Source organism: Tupaia chinensis, unplaced genomic scaffold (genome assembly GCF_000334495.1).
Source record: "Tupaia chinensis unplaced genomic scaffold, TupChi_1.0 Scaffold000251_1, whole genome shotgun sequence".
Lineage (NCBI taxonomy): Eukaryota > Metazoa > Chordata > Mammalia > Scandentia > Tupaiidae > Tupaia > Tupaia belangeri.
This window is the reverse complement of record NW_006159731.1, coordinates 4,411,275-4,429,083: the sequence shown is the minus strand read 5'-3', so window position 1 is coordinate 4,429,083 and position 17,809 is coordinate 4,411,275. Positions and strand designations below refer to the sequence as shown.

At 38.8% G+C, this 17,809-nt stretch overlaps 1 protein-coding gene across 1 annotated transcript in view; it reads left to right on the top strand.

The window, feature by feature from the left end:
- NDUFS4 (NADH:ubiquinone oxidoreductase subunit S4) overlaps window positions 1-17,809 on the top strand; it is a 128,107-nt gene that overhangs the window by 94,398 nt on the left and 15,900 nt on the right. Inside the window, exon 4 of the mRNA XM_006149018.3 lies at window positions 7,789-7,862. Coding sequence (XP_006149080.1) covers window positions 7,789-7,862 — 74 coding nt within the window. The remainder of the gene's footprint in view (window positions 1-7,788; window positions 7,863-17,809) is intronic.

The window sequence follows — 17,809 nt, the reverse complement described above, 5'->3', positions numbered from 1 at the left end:
AACAAAAAAACAAATGAAAGATAAAATTACATTTAGAAAAGTGTATAGAGCAGATTACAGCTTTGTGAATTTTTCAACTTGGACATACCATATAAACTAGCACTTAGACTAAGAAACAGCATTGTTGGCATCTCATCCTGTGCTTCTTTCCAATTTCAACTCTACAAAGGTAACTGCTCTTCTGACTTTTGACAATATTGATTAATTTTGCCTTTTCTTTCTTCCTTCCTTTTTTTTTTTTTTTTAACTTAAAGAGATCCTTTTTCGTGATCTTCTGTGACTGGCTTTTGCTTAATTTTATGTGCACAAGATTTATTCATTCCTTTGGGGTTATTATGTATAATACTATAATCAACAATAAGTACATATCTTTTATTGAATGTATGGCTTCCTAATATATGAGTCTGTGATACAATCTTCAGTTAATAAAGCAGTGTATATTAAGTATTCTCTGATCCCTTATGCTTCTTGAATTAATAACACAGTGTGATGAATTTTATAGCAAAATTTACTGATGGATCAACTTGAACTAGTGATTAATTTTATGCTTTCCTAAGGTGGGTCTATTTTGGTTTTATATTTCCTAGAAGATAGTGTTAAATAAGGCATGACCTTTCTGAGGTTTCAATGGAAAGCCTAAGATATTTACCAACATCTCATCCTGTGCTTCTTTCCAATTTCAACTCTACAAAGGTAACTGCTCTTCTGACTTTTGACAATATTGATTAATTTTGCCTTTTCTTTCTTCCTTCCTTTTTTTTTTTTTTTAACTTAAAGAGATCCTTTTTCATGATCTTCTGTGACTGGCTTTTGCTTAATTTTATGTGCACAAGATTTATTCATTCCTTTGGGGTTATTATGTATAATACTATAATCAACAATAAGTACATATCTTTTATTGAATGTATGGCTTCCTAATATATGAGTCTGTGATACAATCTTCAGTTAATAAAGCAGTGTATATTAAGTATTCTCTGATCCCTTATGCTTCTTGAATTAATAACACAGTGTGATGAATTTTATAGCAAAATTTACTGATGGATCAACTTGAACTAGTGATTAATTTTATGCTTTCCTAAGGTGGGTCTATTTTGGTTTTATATTTCCTAGAAGATAGTGTTAAATAAGGCATGACCTTTCTGAGGTTTCAATGGAAAGCCTAAGATATTTACCAAGTCCTCAGTCCATACTGTCTCATCTGTAATAGACAGCTGCCAAAATCTCTACTCATTTTCAGCCTTTTCAGCTATTGTTTTAGAGCCTGCTCATTCACATGCAGTTCAAAAGTTGCTCCTTCAGGTGATTCCTCCTTTTTACTTTCTCTCTTAAATTTTCAACTTCTCTGACAATGCTAAATTCCATTTCCAGACTCCTTATGTTAATAAACCTGTGACTTCCTGGTTGAAGTCCTCAGTGATCTTAGCTATCTGGACTGGAGAATGCCTTTGGGAAGGGGTGGGGGGTGAGGGGGATGGGAGCTCTATAAACTTGGGTCTAATCCAGTATGGTCCCTTTAATCCAAGGATTGAATTTTCTCCCTTTTCTTTTTTGCTTTTGGTCACTCTCTGGTCCCTTCAAACAGCTTTTTTCTTTTTTTCCCAGAATCTATCATTGTTAGTTAGGTAAATCTGATATATGTACAGAGATACTGTGAGTTTGGTCCCAGACTACAGCAATAAAGTCACTATCGCCATAAAGCAAGTCACGCAAATTTTCTGGTTTCCTAATGAATATCAAAGTTATGTTTACCCTTTACTGTAGTTAAGTTTACAGTAGCATAATGTTTAAATAAATATGTATCTTAATTTAAAAATATTAAATTGCTTTAAAATGCTAATGACCATCTCAGCCTTGAGTAATCCTTTTGCTTGTGGCAGGTGTCGCCTGGATGTTGATGGCTACTGACTGAATGGTCATGGTGGTGGTTGTTGAAGGTTGGGGTAGCTGAGGCAGTTTCTTAAAACAAGATAATGATGAAGTTTGCCTAATTGATTGACCCATCCTTTCACAGAGATGTCCCGATAGCATGTGATGCTGTTTGATAGTACTTTACCTATACTAGAACTTGTTTTTAATTGGAATCAATTGGCCTAATCACAGTGGCACAGGCAGAGTAGGATGGCTGTGCCTACTGAAGTTATGTGGGAGTCTGGGATTCAGATTCTGGGTTCACCTGAGCATGCCAGGTATGCTCACAGACATGCCCATGATTCTGACTGGCTAAAAGGCTAAGGGATGGCACAGTGGCAAGATAATGTCAGGGGTCCTTGTCTCTGTCTATAAATAAATAAATGAACTTTAAAGAATCTGAGATTTTTTTAAAGTTATTTAATTTTATTTATTTATTAATTTATTTTAATTTGACCAGAGAGAGACACAGAGAAAGTGAGAAAGCAAGCCACCAGGTCCAGTATTCAAACCATGATCAGCCATGTAGGAGTGTCCAGCGCCTTAACCACCATGCCACCTGCTAGTCCCCAAGAATCTGTTATTGATCAGCAGGTGGTGTGGTGGTTAAGGTGCTGATGACCATATGGCTGACCATGGCGACTTGAAAAATCATACCGGGCGTGTGTGCATGTGTGCTCAGAATCCCAAGGGGAGAAGGAATTGCAGTGTTGCCATCCCACCCCTCCAATCCCCTGGGAGGTCATTTCTCCCTTCCTCTTCTCTCTTTCTCTCTCCAGCTAGTACATGTGCCCTATTACAAAAACCTAAAACAATAAGAAAAATTGAGTTAAACCTCTCTCATCTTGTCCCTGCTGTCAGCAAAGTTTACGTAATGATCTAAATCCTTTGTTGTAATTTCAACAATGTTAACAGCATCTTCATCAAAAATAAATTCCATCTCAAGAAACCACTTTTCTTTGCTCATTCATCAAAAGCAAGTCCGTTTGAATTTTGTCATGAAACTGCAGCAAGTAAGTTACATATTCAGGTTCTACTTCTAGTTTCATATATCTGTTTATACCACCATTACTTGAGTTACTTCACTGAAATCATGGAATCATAAAAGTCATCCAGGGACAGCAGCTAGCGTAATGGCTATGTCGCTGGACTCCCATGTAGTCGACCACGGTTCGAGTCCCGGACCCGGTGGCTTAAACTCATGCTGGGCACATGTGCGTGCGTGCCCAAAATCTCGAGAGGAGAATGGAGGAGAAGGGATTGTGGCGTGGCCACCCCCCCTGGGGGGTTATTTCCGGCTTTCTGTCTCTCTGTCTCTCTCTGTCTGGCAAGTGCACACGCCCTATAGCAAAAACCTCTCAAAAAAAAAAAGTCATCCATGCAAATTGGGATCAGCTTCTTCTAAACTTGTTAATTATTATAATTATTATTACTATATATATTTTTTTTTTCTAGAGGACATACACACTCATCAGAGAGAGAGAGGGAAAGTGAGAAATCACCCGCTCAAGGGGTTTGGCCATGTCGTAGTCCCTTCTCTTGAGATTTTGGGTACGCACTCACACAGGCCCAGCATGATTTTCAAGCCACCAGGTCTGGGACTTGAACTGTGCAGCTGGCCATGTGGGAGGCAGTGCTTTATCCTCCATGCCACCTGCTGGCCAGTACCCTATGACCTTCTCCCATTAGTTACAAAGATTCTTTTCTTTCTTTCTCTCTCTCTCTTTCTTTTTTGTTATAGTGTGCATGTGCTTGCCAGAGAGAAGGAAAGTGAAAAAACACTCTCCAGCAGGGGTGGACACACCATAATTCTTTCGTTTCCATTCTCTCAGTCGGCCATATAGAATACAACTGCCCTGATCCCCATACCATCTGCTGGCCCTACAATATTCTTAATGGTATCTAAACTATTCTGCTATTACCCAAATTGCAACCTCAGTAACTGAGCAAATAAAGTCCGTAGGTAAAAAGCACAAGTTATATTTGTTCTGTTTTGTTTTTGAGAGATTTTTTGCTATAGGGCTCGTGCGCTCGCCAGAGAGACAGAGAGATAGAAGGTGAGAAATCACCCCCTGGGGGGGTGGCCATGCCGCAATCCTTTCTTCAGTCTCCTCTCAGGATCTCACGCACACACACTTGGCATGAGTTTTAAGCCACCGGGTGCAGGACTCGAACCACAGTCGACTACATGGGAGTCCAATGACATAGCCATTACGCTAACTGCTGGTCCCAGCACAAATTATATTTGGTCGAGGCAGAGATTCTGTACAGTTTGAGAAGGATAGACTATGAAATATTTTGTAGAAAATACCTATATTCTAGGTAAATCATAGGAATGGTTTGGATGGACTTCCATGTGGAGATAGTAGTGGAATATTCCAAGTGGAAGGATCAAATTGAACTGATGGAAAAGTACAGATTAAATTTATAGAAACAGTTAGCAATTTGATTTGATTAGTTGGTTATTCTCTTTTTTTGGAGAGGTTTTTGCTATACAGCACGCGTGCTTGCCAGAAAGACACAGAGAGACAGAGAGACAGAAAGTGAGAAATCACCCCTCCAGGGGGGATGGCCACACTGCAGTCCCATTCTCTTCTCAGGATCTTGGGCACGCACGCACACGCGCCCAGTGTGAGTTTAAATCACCGGGTCCAGGACTCGAACCGCGGTTGACTACATGGGAGTCCAGTGACATAGCCATTACGTCAACTACTGGTCCCAGTTGGTTACTTATTCTAAGGAGAATTAGTATAAAGAAGTCTGGGAAGTGTGTCTGTTCATATTATTAAAGTACTTAACTGGTAGGGCAAGAGATTGAAGTTAATGTGGTAGACCATGAACACACTTTGAAAGTTTTGAACAGATCAGAGTTCAACTTTAACATGATTAATTTGGCAACATGGCAAAGGGTATACTGAAGTCAAGAAAGAAGACAGATTAGTTAGGAAGGTATTAAAGTTCAGGGAGAAATTAAAAAGTGTAAAGTAGTGACAACATAACCTTGAAAATAGCTATAAAATGCAGGAGATGAAGGAGAATGCAAAGGGTAGAAACCAGGTGGCCAGAAGAATGGTGATACATTGATGCATGTTATTGCTATATGTACTTTATATATAGTAACATAAATGCAGACGATCATAAAGGCTGTGCTGTCTTTGCAGGAGAGGGTGCTCCGATCTCCTGGTTCCTGAGATTTTCCTATATATATATTTTTTTCCTCTGTATTGATTCTCGTTCACACTAAGCCAGTGTGCCTATCAAGATTTAGCAAATTACTGGATTATATTTATGCTGAACTCTGTATACATAGTTAACTATCAACTGAGAAATTATGTGTTTTAAAAAGGAGGAATCAATATAAAATTAACACCTGTTGTTTTTTTATATAGTCAACCATGTGAACCTCTTATACCTAAAAGTAGGCTTTACAATAAGAATATATAAGACCCTAGAGATCTCATAGGAATCTCAGAATAGCAACCATAATTTATGACTAGAGCTTCCACAGCAGCAATCTGTGGGTTTTTGTGTCAGTGAGTCCTATGTTCCAAGTGTTCTCTTCTGTGTGTATCTCCTATCTTTCCACTACCCAAATTACTTTCTGAGCCTGCCTTTCTGTATTTTTTACTTCTGCCTTTAAGAAAAAAAATATGCTACCAGCAGGTGGCATGATGGTTATATCTATTGACTCCCACATAGTCCATCATGGTTCGAGTCCTAGACCCTACGGCTTAAAACTAATGCTCAGCATGTGTGTGTGCCTGCCCAAGATCCTGAGAGGACAAGAGATTGCAGCATGGCCACCCCCTCTGGGGAGCGATTTCTTGCTTTCTGTCTCTTTGCCTCTCTCTGTCTCTCTGGCAAGTACACGTGCCCTATAGAAGAATCTCTCTTAAAAAAAAAATACTAAAAGGTGCATACACTTGCTGGGGTGGGGAGGAGTGAAAAAGCATCCCCCCCCCAAGGGGATGGCCTTGCCACACTCCTTTTTCTTCCATTTCCTCTAGAGATGTTGGGTGTGTGTGCACACATGCCTGGTGTGTTTTTCAAACTGCCAGGACACAGAGCTGTTGACTATGGGGGATCCTTATGTGGCTACCTTAGCTACTATACCACTGGCTATCCTTTCCTCTACCTTTTATAATAATTTTTCATCCAGTGCTATACCTCTGAGAGACTTGTAATTAAGATTTGTAGCAAGCAGTATTCCGCTGTGTTATAAACATAAAAATAAAAGTGACATTTCTGAAGATATATGAAGGTATTTTGTGAAGTGTCTGTGTAAAGTTGTAAACATTAACACTATCCAGTTTGAAAAACCCAGTTGGATGTCAGAATTTTGAGCTTATTTTATTGACTGATTGATTGCTGTAGATGTCTGAGCTTGCTAGAGACTTGCAGAGAGAGAAAAAGAAAGTGAGAAACCACCTCCCTCCCAGGATGTCCATGCCACAGTCCCTTCTCCTCCACTCTCCTTTCAGGATTTTGGGCATGCATACACACGCACCTAGTGTAACATCTAAGCCACTGGGTCCAGGACTAGAAGCACACAATCAGCCATGTGGGATATAGCACCTTACCTGCTGGCTGGCTCAAGCTTTATTTTAAAGTGGCTTTATGCTTTAAAAGAATATTTATGATGAACAGTTGGTTAAGAAGAATAGGTGCTGTTGCTATCTATTTTCCTAAAAGAATTATTTTAACTTTATTCACTATTTTTTTTTTCCAGTTTGATCAGAGAGAGGAGAAATGAGAAAGCAAATCACCAGGTCTGAGACTCAAACCACAGTTGGCCATGTGGAAGTCCAGCGCATTTAACCACCACACCACCTGCCAGCCCCACAATTTTTTTGAGTAATGGTAGTATTGGCAGTTGTACTCATGGGTAACCTTCTTGATATAACATTTGGAAGATCAGTTTGAGAATCTTTTTTGGGTGTTTTGTTCAACTCTAATTCTTTTGTTTTCTTTTTAAGAATTGAATAAAATGATTTTATTGAAGGTTAGCAGAATGTCTTAAAGTTTGACAACAATGCTAGAAAACCTCTCAAATTTAACACAGGAAATGGTATTTAGATTATTAACAGTTTTAAAGTGATTATTATAATTAAAATGTTATATCACTATTGTACTTGCTTGATATTATAGCAACTGTTTAGTAAACATTTCATTTTAAATATTGTGTTTTGGGGGACCAGCAATTGGTGTAATGGCTATGTTGCTGGACTCCCACGTAGTTGACCACAGTTTGAGTCCTGGACCCGGTGGCTTAAACTCTCACCAGGTGCCTGTGCGTGTGTGCTCAAGATCCCGAGGGAGAATAGAGGAGGAGGGATTGTGGCTTGGCCATCACCCCTATGGGGGTGATTTTTCACTTTCTGTCTTTGTCTCTCTCTCTCTCTTTGTGGCGAGCACATGCACCCTATTCCAAAACCCTGCCCAATAAACAAACAAACAAATAAATAAATACTGTGTTTTTGTTCCAGTTGAAATTTAATATTAACTCCTGGATAAATATTATTTCTTACAGTGCTGATCCCTTGTCCAACATGGTTCTAACCTTCAATGTTGCTGGACTCCCACGTAGTTGACCACAGTTTGAGTCCTGGACCCGGTGGCTTAAACTCTCACCAGGTGCCTGTGCGTGTGTGCTCAAGATCCCGAGGGAGAATAGAGGAGGAGGGATTGTGGCTTGGCCATCACCCCTATGGGGGTGATTTTTCACTTTCTGTCTTTGTCTCTCTCTCTCTCTTTGTGGCGAGCACATGCACCCTATTCCAAAACCCTGCCCAATAAACAAACAAACAAATAAATAAATACTGTGTTTTTGTTCCAGTTGAAATTTAATATTAACTCCTGGATAAATATTATTTCTTACAGTGCTGATCCCTTGTCCAACATGGTTCTAACCTTCAGCACTAAAGAAGATGCAGTTGCCTTTGCAGAAAAAAATGGTATGTATGGTTTTATGGGAGGAGGGGTTGACAAAGTTAAGATAGGATATTATGTGTTTAAACTTAATTAAAACCATTCATAAATATAAGATTTGAGTTGAAAGAAATCTTTCAGTGTATATAATCTGGTGGGTTTTAGACAGAATACCTTCTTCAAAAAAAATAACCTAAAATAAAATGCCCATGCAACATGTAAAAGCCAAACTGCTCTCATTTAGACGACGAGCAGGGACTAAAAAGTACGTGTCTAGTACCTTCCTTGCTTATTAATCCCTCTGCAAAACCTTTAACATTTGGTTACTTAAATTCTAACTGAGCATATCATATGGCAGCCTATTCTAGTTTTGACACCATTGTTTATTAATTTCTTTCTTACTTTAAACCAAAGTCTAATGCCTATTGTTCTAATAGCTCTCCAGTTACTTGACAATAGTTATCATATTCTTTAAAAAATTTCCTTTAAGCCTAAATATCTACATTTGCTACTTTTCTGTGGTAGACCTAATACTAAGCATTAGCTCAAGATTAAGAAAAAAGCAAATTTTCTTTTTTTCTCGCTTTCTGCTATTAAGTCAATGCACTATAGTGAAAGTTGGTAAGACCAATTTGATTCTAATCCTTGTTATACATTGCTCTGAAGTTACATGATTTTGGATTAATCTTATAATGAATTTATTGTTTCTTCATAGTTGAAATAAGGGCACTATTATCATGAAGTAGGTGTACCTGATCCAGTACCTGATATGTAAAGGGCACTTGGTAACTACTAGATTTGACCTTCATCTCCTTCCATCTCTCATATCTGTTGTCTTCCCTACATTCAAATGAGCTGCTCTACATTGGTACCTAATGCATCCTGTTGTTCTAGCAGACCAAACTGAGTTTGAATCTAACTTAGTTATCTATTCAGATGAAATAATGTCTTAGTTTAAGTCATTGTTATAGAAGGTGCCATATCATTGTAAAAGATCATTTTTTTCTAACATACTTGACAAATAAATGTGAAACTATTATAAAGGTTTCTGTTATTATCAAAAATATTTGCTTTTCCTTCCTACTTGGTATTGTATAGTTTATGATTAAAATTCCGAAGCCAAGCTACCTGGTTTGAATCCATATGGGGTCACTTACGATCTGTATGATTTTCTATTTCTTTTTCCCTATATGTACAATGGGAATTATTGTAAGAATTAAATGAGTTAGTAAAAGCAAAGTGCTTAGAATAGCAACTGACACATTGTAAGTTAGTATATAATGGTATATAAGTCTATCCTATTATGTTATTAGTAATAGACTTAAAAAACTTTCTTAAAAAAGGTTTTTTAAGTGCAGGTTCTTAATACTTTCTTAGCAAGTCTTAAATTCTAAATTACATAATTGTTATAAAAGTGTTCATAGTCTTTAAAATATATTTTGATTTAAAATAACATTGCTTTTTCATTAAACTGTAACATAGCATGAAAAACAGTTCTATTAATGTTTTCAGCTTACCATATTTTATGTCTGACACCTTGAAATTATTCATTTGAAGGGTGTAATGTAAGTTTAATAACAGGAAATCTAATTAAATTGTTAAATCCCTGGGTTAGTCTCTAAGTAGTCACAAGGACTGCATGACTACATTTGCCATGTTAATTGCAGGTGTGAACTAGTCACTGCTGCTATTGAAATCAGGTGCTTTTCCAATCTGGTATTTACTTCCCAGGTAAGAAAATTGAGGAACATTATCAAAGTCAATAGAAAATAAAATTTGAAAAATCTTAGTGGATAGTGACTTATAAAATGTAGGCTAACAGAGCAGTAACTAGGTCTGCCTTGGTCACTGCTTCATCTATAGCACCTGGCACGAAACCTGACATATAATGACCACTCAATATCTGGTTAATTTTTTTTTTTTTTTTTTGCCAGAGGGCATACATACATGCCAGAGAGAGGGAAGGCACCCCACCCCGACCCCTGATGGTGTCTGGTTATGCCACTATTCCTTTTCCCTCCATTTCTCTATCTTGTCAGGATCCTAGATGTGTGCACATGTACTTGGTGTTTTTCAGGCTGCAGTTAGCTGTTTGGGATCCAACTCCCTCTGCACAGTGCTTAACCACTGTGGTACACAGCTGGCCCCAAATGAATGACTTTATAAAATATATTCCTTTGTTTAGGAATTTGAAGCTCTTCTCATCACCTAGGAAAGTCCTCAAGATTATTCCACCTTGGGACCAGCAGTTAGCATAATGGCTATGTCACTGGACTCCCATGTGGTTGACCACGGTTCGAGTCCCGGACGCGGTGGCTTAACCTCACACCGGGTGCGTGTGCGTGCGTGCCCAAGATCCCAAGAGGAGAATGGAGAAGGGATTGCGGCATGGCCATCCCCCCTGGGGGGTGATTTCTCGCTTTCTGTCTCTATGTCTCTGTCTGGCGAGCGCATGCGCCCTATATCAAAAACCTCTCAAAAAAAAAAAGATTATTCCACCTTGATTCACTATAGTTTTTGTTATCTGCCTCATTTATTTAACATTTGGTATTATATGGATACATCCTATTCAGCTGTACTGGAAGCAAGGTCTAACTACACAGCATAAAGTGTTACAGGATCATGGGGAAAGGTCTTTTCCAAATTCCACAGCATCTCCTCCATTCTGATTCATCTCTCTTAGGTAGGTACCTAGTGGTAAGGGACATACAAACTGACCCCCTACCCCAACATAATTTCGTTGCATGCTAGTGCCATTAACCATTTGATTAACCAGTGTTTTTATAATTTAAGGCATTACAAAAATGGTTCAGAAGCACTAATGTGCAAAGACCACCTGACTAAGAGATGTGTAACTAAGATCCTAATTCTATAATTGTCTACCTCATGGAGAGCTTGAACTTGTCATGTTTCACTTTACTTAGCCTGAGATAAACACGTTTCTTCATCTTTGAAATAGAATTTTGTGTTGGGTATTATTTAAAAACGATAGACTTAATAGGGTTATGCCCATGGATCGACATATACGTGATTATCTCTCTACCTACCTATCTCAGTGCCTTGTTCATTATATGCTCTAGAGTGAAAAATGTTTTTGTTTACAGGTGCTTTTGTGTTGAAGTAAAATTTGACAAAAATTATGCCTATGTAGCATTTAAATGCACACCTTTCAATAGTATCTAGAAATAGGTCAGGGCAAAATAGATACACAAAAAAAGGTAACTTGTATATTAGGGACTATTCTAAAAATAAATGGCCTACCTTTCATTTCCTTTTAAGTTTTCTCATTTCCCTTACCTTTACATGTTAATGCAAAAGATGAGATGGGGCCGTAGTTAAGGGTACTGGACTCCCACGTGGCCAACCACAGTTCAAGTTGTGGACATAGCAACTTGCTTTTTCTTTCTCTCACTATGTCCCTCTCTGGTCAAATTAAAATAAATAAATAAATAAAATAAAATAAAGTTCAATAAAATAATTCTTTAAAAAAAAAGAAAGAAAGAAAAGATGAGTCAGCCCCATAATGCAGTGGTTAAGCACTATGTGGAGGGAACTGTATTCCACAGGGTCATACAAGATTCAAATCCCAGCCCCAGTAACTTGAAAACATGGCTGGGATGTGCCCAGAATCCTGACAGGAAAGAAGAATAGAAAAAAGGTGATTGTGAAAGGCATGACAAAGCCCCACTGGGGAACACTTTCTCTCTGTCTTCCTAAACTGCCCTCACATATGCACCCTCTGGCATTAGAAAAAGGAAAGAACAGGGACTGCGGTGACCAGGACCACCAGGTGGCACAGTGGTTAAGGTTCTGAACTCCCACATGGTAGAGGGTCCCAGATCCAGTGGCTTGAAAAATCATGCATAATAGTTACGTCGCCAGACTCCCCTGTAGTCAGCCACAGTTTGAGTCCCGGACCCAGAGGCTTAAAACTCATACTGGTTGCGTGTGCATGTGTGCCCAATCCTGAGAGGAGAATGGAGGAGAAGGGACTGCAGCATAGCTATCACCGGGGCGGAGGGGAGTTCTCGCTTTCTGTCTGTCTCTCTCTGGCGAGCACACACACCTTATGGCAAAAATCTCTCCTAAGGAGAAAATAAAGAAAGTCATGCTGGGGGTGTGTGTGCATGTATACCCAAAATCCCAGGAAGAGAATGGAGGAGAAGAGATTGCAGAGTGGTCAACCCCCCAAGGGATGATTTCTCTCTTTCTCTCTCTGACGAATGTGCCCTATGGCAGAAACTTAAGACTTGGCCAGCTTCATGGCCTGATGTTTGAAGCTGCCAGATCCCACGTGGCCAACTGCGTGGCTTGAATCATGAAGCAGAAGTTTGAGAAACAACTCAGATGTTCCAAAACGAGGGAGGAATGGAGGAGAAGGGATTGTGACATTACCATTCCCATAAGGGTGATTTCTCTCCCTCTGGTGAGTGCTTGTGTCCTCTAGCAAAAAAAAAGAAAGAAAAGCCATGACTATCATCTCCCTTGACATAAAATGTTGTATTGTAGAGAATCAGTAAGGAAGGAAGGAGTTTTTTTTTTTTTTAGATCCAATCACTTTTAGAAATATTTAAATACCTTCTAATTATGAGACTTGGGTAATAAGGATCATGATCACAAAAGCTAACATTCATAAACACTAAATCTTTTTTTTCTGGAGAGATTTTCACTATAGGGTGCGTGTGCTTGCCAGACAGACAGAGACATTAGAGAGACAGAAAGGGAGAAATCACCCCCCCAGGGGGATGGTCACGCCACAATCCCTTCTCCTCCATTCTCCTCTCGGGATCTTGGGCACCCATGAACACGCGCCCGGCATGAGTTTTAAGCCACCGGGTCCGGGACGCAAACCGCGCTCGACTACGTGGGAGTGCAGCGACATAGCCATTACGCTAACTGCTGGTTCCCCATAAACACTAAATCTTGAGCTAGCTACTATGCTAAGTGTTTTCCATTACTCTCATTTAATCCTCACTACAACTCTAAAGCAGGAACAGTTATTATTCCTGTTTTATATAGTTCTAGGAAACCAAGGTTTAGAGACATTAAGTAACGTAAGTAAGAAGGCCATGTATCTGTAAGTGAGTGAGCAAGTTTTATTTGAACAGAGTCATGTTCACTCATGTGTGTATTGTCTGTGACTGTTTATCAACTACAGTGGTAAATGGAGTAATTGTCATAGAGACCATATTGCCCCCAAAGTCTAAAAATAATTGCCACTTGGGCCTCTACAAATAATGCTAGCTGACCTTTAGTCTAAACCATTATATATACTGCCTTAATACATTTTTTATAAATTTAAAGTACCCTTTATTGAAACATCTTTTAGGGTTTGTGCCTAATAGATAAATTCCTCAACTGATAAAGTTCTTCAACAGCATGGTTGAGCATTCTAACTCTGAAATTAGAAGTGCTCTAAAATTTGCAACTTTCTGAGCACTGACATGATTTCACAAGTGGAAAATACCATACCTGACCCCTCATGTGATGTTTTCCAGTTAAAATGCTGCAATAAAAAATAATTATACACACACACAACACACACACACATATTATAGTGCAAAATTACCTTCAAGCTATGTGTAGAAGATGCATATGAAACATTAATGAATTTCATATTTAGACTTCAGTCCTATCCCAAAATAATCTCACATATATACAAATATTCCAGAATCTGAGAATAATCTGAAATCCAAAACACCTGGCCCCAGGTATTTGAGATAAGGGATACTCAATCTGTATATACTAACCTATCACCAAAGCACCAATCTAGCTTTATCCTACTGTGCTTCAGCTTTCCTTTCTCCCCTTCATCCACAAATCTGCTATGTATTTTCCTCCATCTACAACCTCATTCATACTGTTCTCTTTCTTATCCTCATCCCTGCCTATGAAACTGCAACGTAGTCCTCAAACTTGTTTTATGTTACCTTTTTTCCTAATTTTATTTCTCTCCCTCCCCTCCATTTTTCTTCTTTTTTTTTTTTGGAGAGGTTTTTGCTATAGGGCGCGTGTGCTCGCCAGACAGAGAGAGACAGAGAGACAGAAAGCGAGAAATCAACCCCCAGGGGGGATGGCCACCGCAATCCCTTCTCCATTCTCCTCGCGGGATCTTGGGCATGCACGCTCGCATGCACACGTGCCCAGCATGAGTTTTTAGCCACCAGGTCTGAGACTAGAACTGCGGCACACTACATGGGAATCCAGTGACATAGCCATTACACTAACTGCTGGTTCCCCCCTCCATTTTTCAACCCCCCTATAAACTTTTTTATTTTTCATAGCAGTTTGTTCCTCTCTCACAGGTCTTACAGTATAGTTTGTATTTTACTTTTTTTGTACTATATTCAGAAATCTGGGACCAGCAGTTGGCATAATGGCTTGTTGCTGGACTCCCATGTAGTTGACTGCGGTTCGAGTCCCGGACCCAGTGGCCTAAACTCAGGTAGTTCGTGTTCCCTATGGCAAAAACCTTTTTTTAAAAAAAGAAAAGGGGACCAGCAGTTGTTGTAATGTCACTGAACTCCCATGTAGTTGACCACGGTTCGATTCCCAGACCTGGTGGCTTTAACTCATGCTGGGCGTGTGTGCATGCATGTCCAAAATCCCAAGATGAGAATGGAGGAGAAAGGATTGCAGTGTGGCCATCCCCCCCGGGGGGTGATTTCTTGCTTTCTGTCTGTCTGTCTGTCTGTCTCTCTCTCTGTCTTTCTGGCCCTCACCCTATAGCAAAAACCTCCCCCAAGAAAAGAAAGAAAAGGAAATACAGTTTTGTTCTTTAGTATGAGTTCAAGGATAAGTGGAAACTTGTATCTCAAATAATTATAAAATATATCACATATAATAAAAAATATTGATAGAGACTTGTATTATTTAACAAAATCCTCTGTTAATCACCTGTTTTCTGTGTAACCAAATAAGATATTGTGCAGGTTTATATATAAGAAAGGCCTCAACTCTGTGGCTAAGTTCTCTGCTCCTGCTGTTGATAATTCCTGCAACTACCCCTCTTACCTCTGTTTTTGTAGAGCTCTCTCTCCTCACCATACTCACTTTCAGTAACATACTGCTGGTTCTATGAAATTGAGGAGTGGGAAAGAAGAAAAGAATGGCTCTGTTTTCTTCTTACACTCCCCCAGTTCTCGCCTCTCTCCACCCCCACACACTCACTCACAAAGAAAACATACATATCCCTGTGTCTTTTGGCTTTAACCCCAGGGCCTCATCCTAAACATTTCCCTTTAAACTCTGCATCCATTCCAGAGGAACTCTTCAAAGATAACCTTTCTTTGTAAAAGGGAAAAAAAAGAATATCTAGGGTTTCCTCTGAAATGTAGATGAACTTTATTTACTTCAGTTCTTTGTGTACTGAAAAGATCCACCTTTCTCACCCGTGTGGCTTTTGTCTTTCTTTGTGTTATGTGATGGGGTTGAAGGATGGGGAGGAGGAGGGGAAAGCTGCATCTTGGAGAGAGGAGATGGAGGACAGCTGTGGAAAATTTGGATGGTAGAAGACTGGGATCTACTGTCATTTACATGCTAATGAAAGCCAGAAACAGCTTTTTTTTTTCCTGTTTGATCTGATTTGAAACTTTGTGACTTTCCTCTGGTATGTCATTTTACCCCCTGTGTTTTCCTCATTGTTGTTAGCTGTAAAAACTCTTTGAAATTCTCAAAATGAAGGAGGGCCAGAGGACAAGCTGTGAAACTGCATTCTGTTCATAGTGAGTCTATTGGGGAGGAAAACTTGCCTCTGAAGTGATAGGAGGTAGAAGCAGGGAAGGACACAGACAGGTCCCAGCCGTGGGTCCAGGAAAATAAAGAACAAGATCATTGGAGATGCAGCACAAGATTTAGAATTATCCCAGAAGTGGACAGTAAGGTCTGGACTTCCACTTAACCTCTTAAATGATCATTTCCACACACATCTATATCTATATCTGTTAAAAAGACAACTTTCAAAACAAAGGTAGTCCTGACTCTCATACACATAAATAATGCAAGTAAAAATTCATCTTGCACGTATAAGGATGCGTGGTAGCTATGATAATCAACTCAGAGTGAAAGTCAAGACAGCAAAACTCATATGGAAAAAAAGGAAGTGATTAGGTGAATTTCAAATAGACAAAATTGTTTTCTTTTAGGGAGTTGGTCAACTCATATTACCAGTAGAACACAGGACATAATTCACACAAATATCAGTTGTGTACAACTTAAGAGGAGTTGCCATATAGCTGAAAGACAAGAAACTATGCCCAAGTCGGATAACCTGGAAGGGGAAGGGTATGCTAGAGACAACACAGTTTTATGTTGAAGCAAAATTTACTCCTCCCCCATCTTTGATGACAGTCAGATTATTAGCGATCACAAAATAATATTGGTCTGACATTTGGCTTGCGTTTTACATAGGTGTAAACTTGCCATATAAACTTTAAGTTTCCTTTAATCAGAGTTTTTATAAGGAATCTTATATTAATTAGACTTTTTAAAGTCTCTTCAGGCTAGGAAGACAAGCCAACAATTTATCACTAGATTTCTTCTGCAGTATCTTAATTTAGACAAATTTCTCCTTTCTCACGATACCCTAGAATCATAAGGTTCCTTTTACCTGCCAGGCTGGGAACCCTGTAAGTAGGGACCAGGCCGCTTTCTGTGGAAGGACTTTGTGAGCATTGGATCCATAAAGTCAGCCTAGTTCCTTAAAAGTGTCTGGTCATATCTGCTTAAGTGAGCATATTCTCAAATATGTTATTCCAGGTAAGGCCTGTGTTACACAACCAATGTTTCTAACTATGTCCTAATTAAAAGGAAGATAGATTTTTATTGAACATATGCAAATAGCTCTAAGAGTTTATGAATTCTGGAGGGCCACACTGAGAGAATGATATGCCAAATATTTCTTTTTACAAAGCAGACTACTTAATTGTAAGTTTTTTATTTTTGGTGTTTTTTGTTTGTTTTTAATTTGCCAGAGAGCATGTGTGCTCACCAGAGAGACAAACAGTGGAGAAGGTGAATGCACTGTCCAGTTGGGCATAGTCACGCTATACTCCCTTCTCCATTTCTCCTTCCAATCTAGATTTCGGGCATCCATGCACACATGCCCAGTATGGTTTTCAAGCTGCCAGGCCCAAGACTTGGATCATGGTCGGCCATGTGGGATTCAGCTCCCTTAATCACTGGGTCACAGGACCAACTCCTAAATGTCTTAAGAAGAAAGAGAGAGGATTTTCTTAGCTTTGTAGAAAATATAATTAAAGCAGTATCAATAGTATTATAAAACAAATCTGTAATTATCCATTATCAGTTAATTTTATATAATTAATTCTTGTTCCACTATAATTTTACCTGCTTCTTGACTAGAGTTCTAGAAATCCTAACTCAGTCTACTAGTATGGTCTTAAAAATGTTCTTAAAAATAGCATGAGAAGCCTGTACCCTAAAGCACTTGGCATCATCCTTTTGCACAGTACTCTGAGACATTCCTTCTTTGTTGAAGATGAAGCATGCTGGCTCATAGCTGATTTTAAGTGCTTTCCTGGGAACATTATTGTAAGACAACAAAAAACTAGCTGTAGGTTATAAAATACTTAAAATGACTAATAGCATCACTGGTAGTTTTTAAAAAGTGAAATATATGGTAAAAATTTATAACAAGTATAAAGTTCAAGTAAGTAACTAAAATTATGACTAGTAAGGTATGCTGTTATTATCCATTATCAGATAAACCAGTACAAGGTTTTGATAAACAGAAAATATAGACTGTGAGGAATTGACAAATCTCTAGGGACTTGCCATGTGGCTCACAAATTTAGAAATACTTATGTATAACATTTTACCCATCAAATTTAACCTCAGGATGGCTTAGTGTCTCTTATGACTTGGCACCTCTTCTCAGCTGCTCATCAGCAGTAGCACAGCAAATAAATCTAATTATTTCTAACACCTCTTTTCTTTTTCTTTAAGAATTATT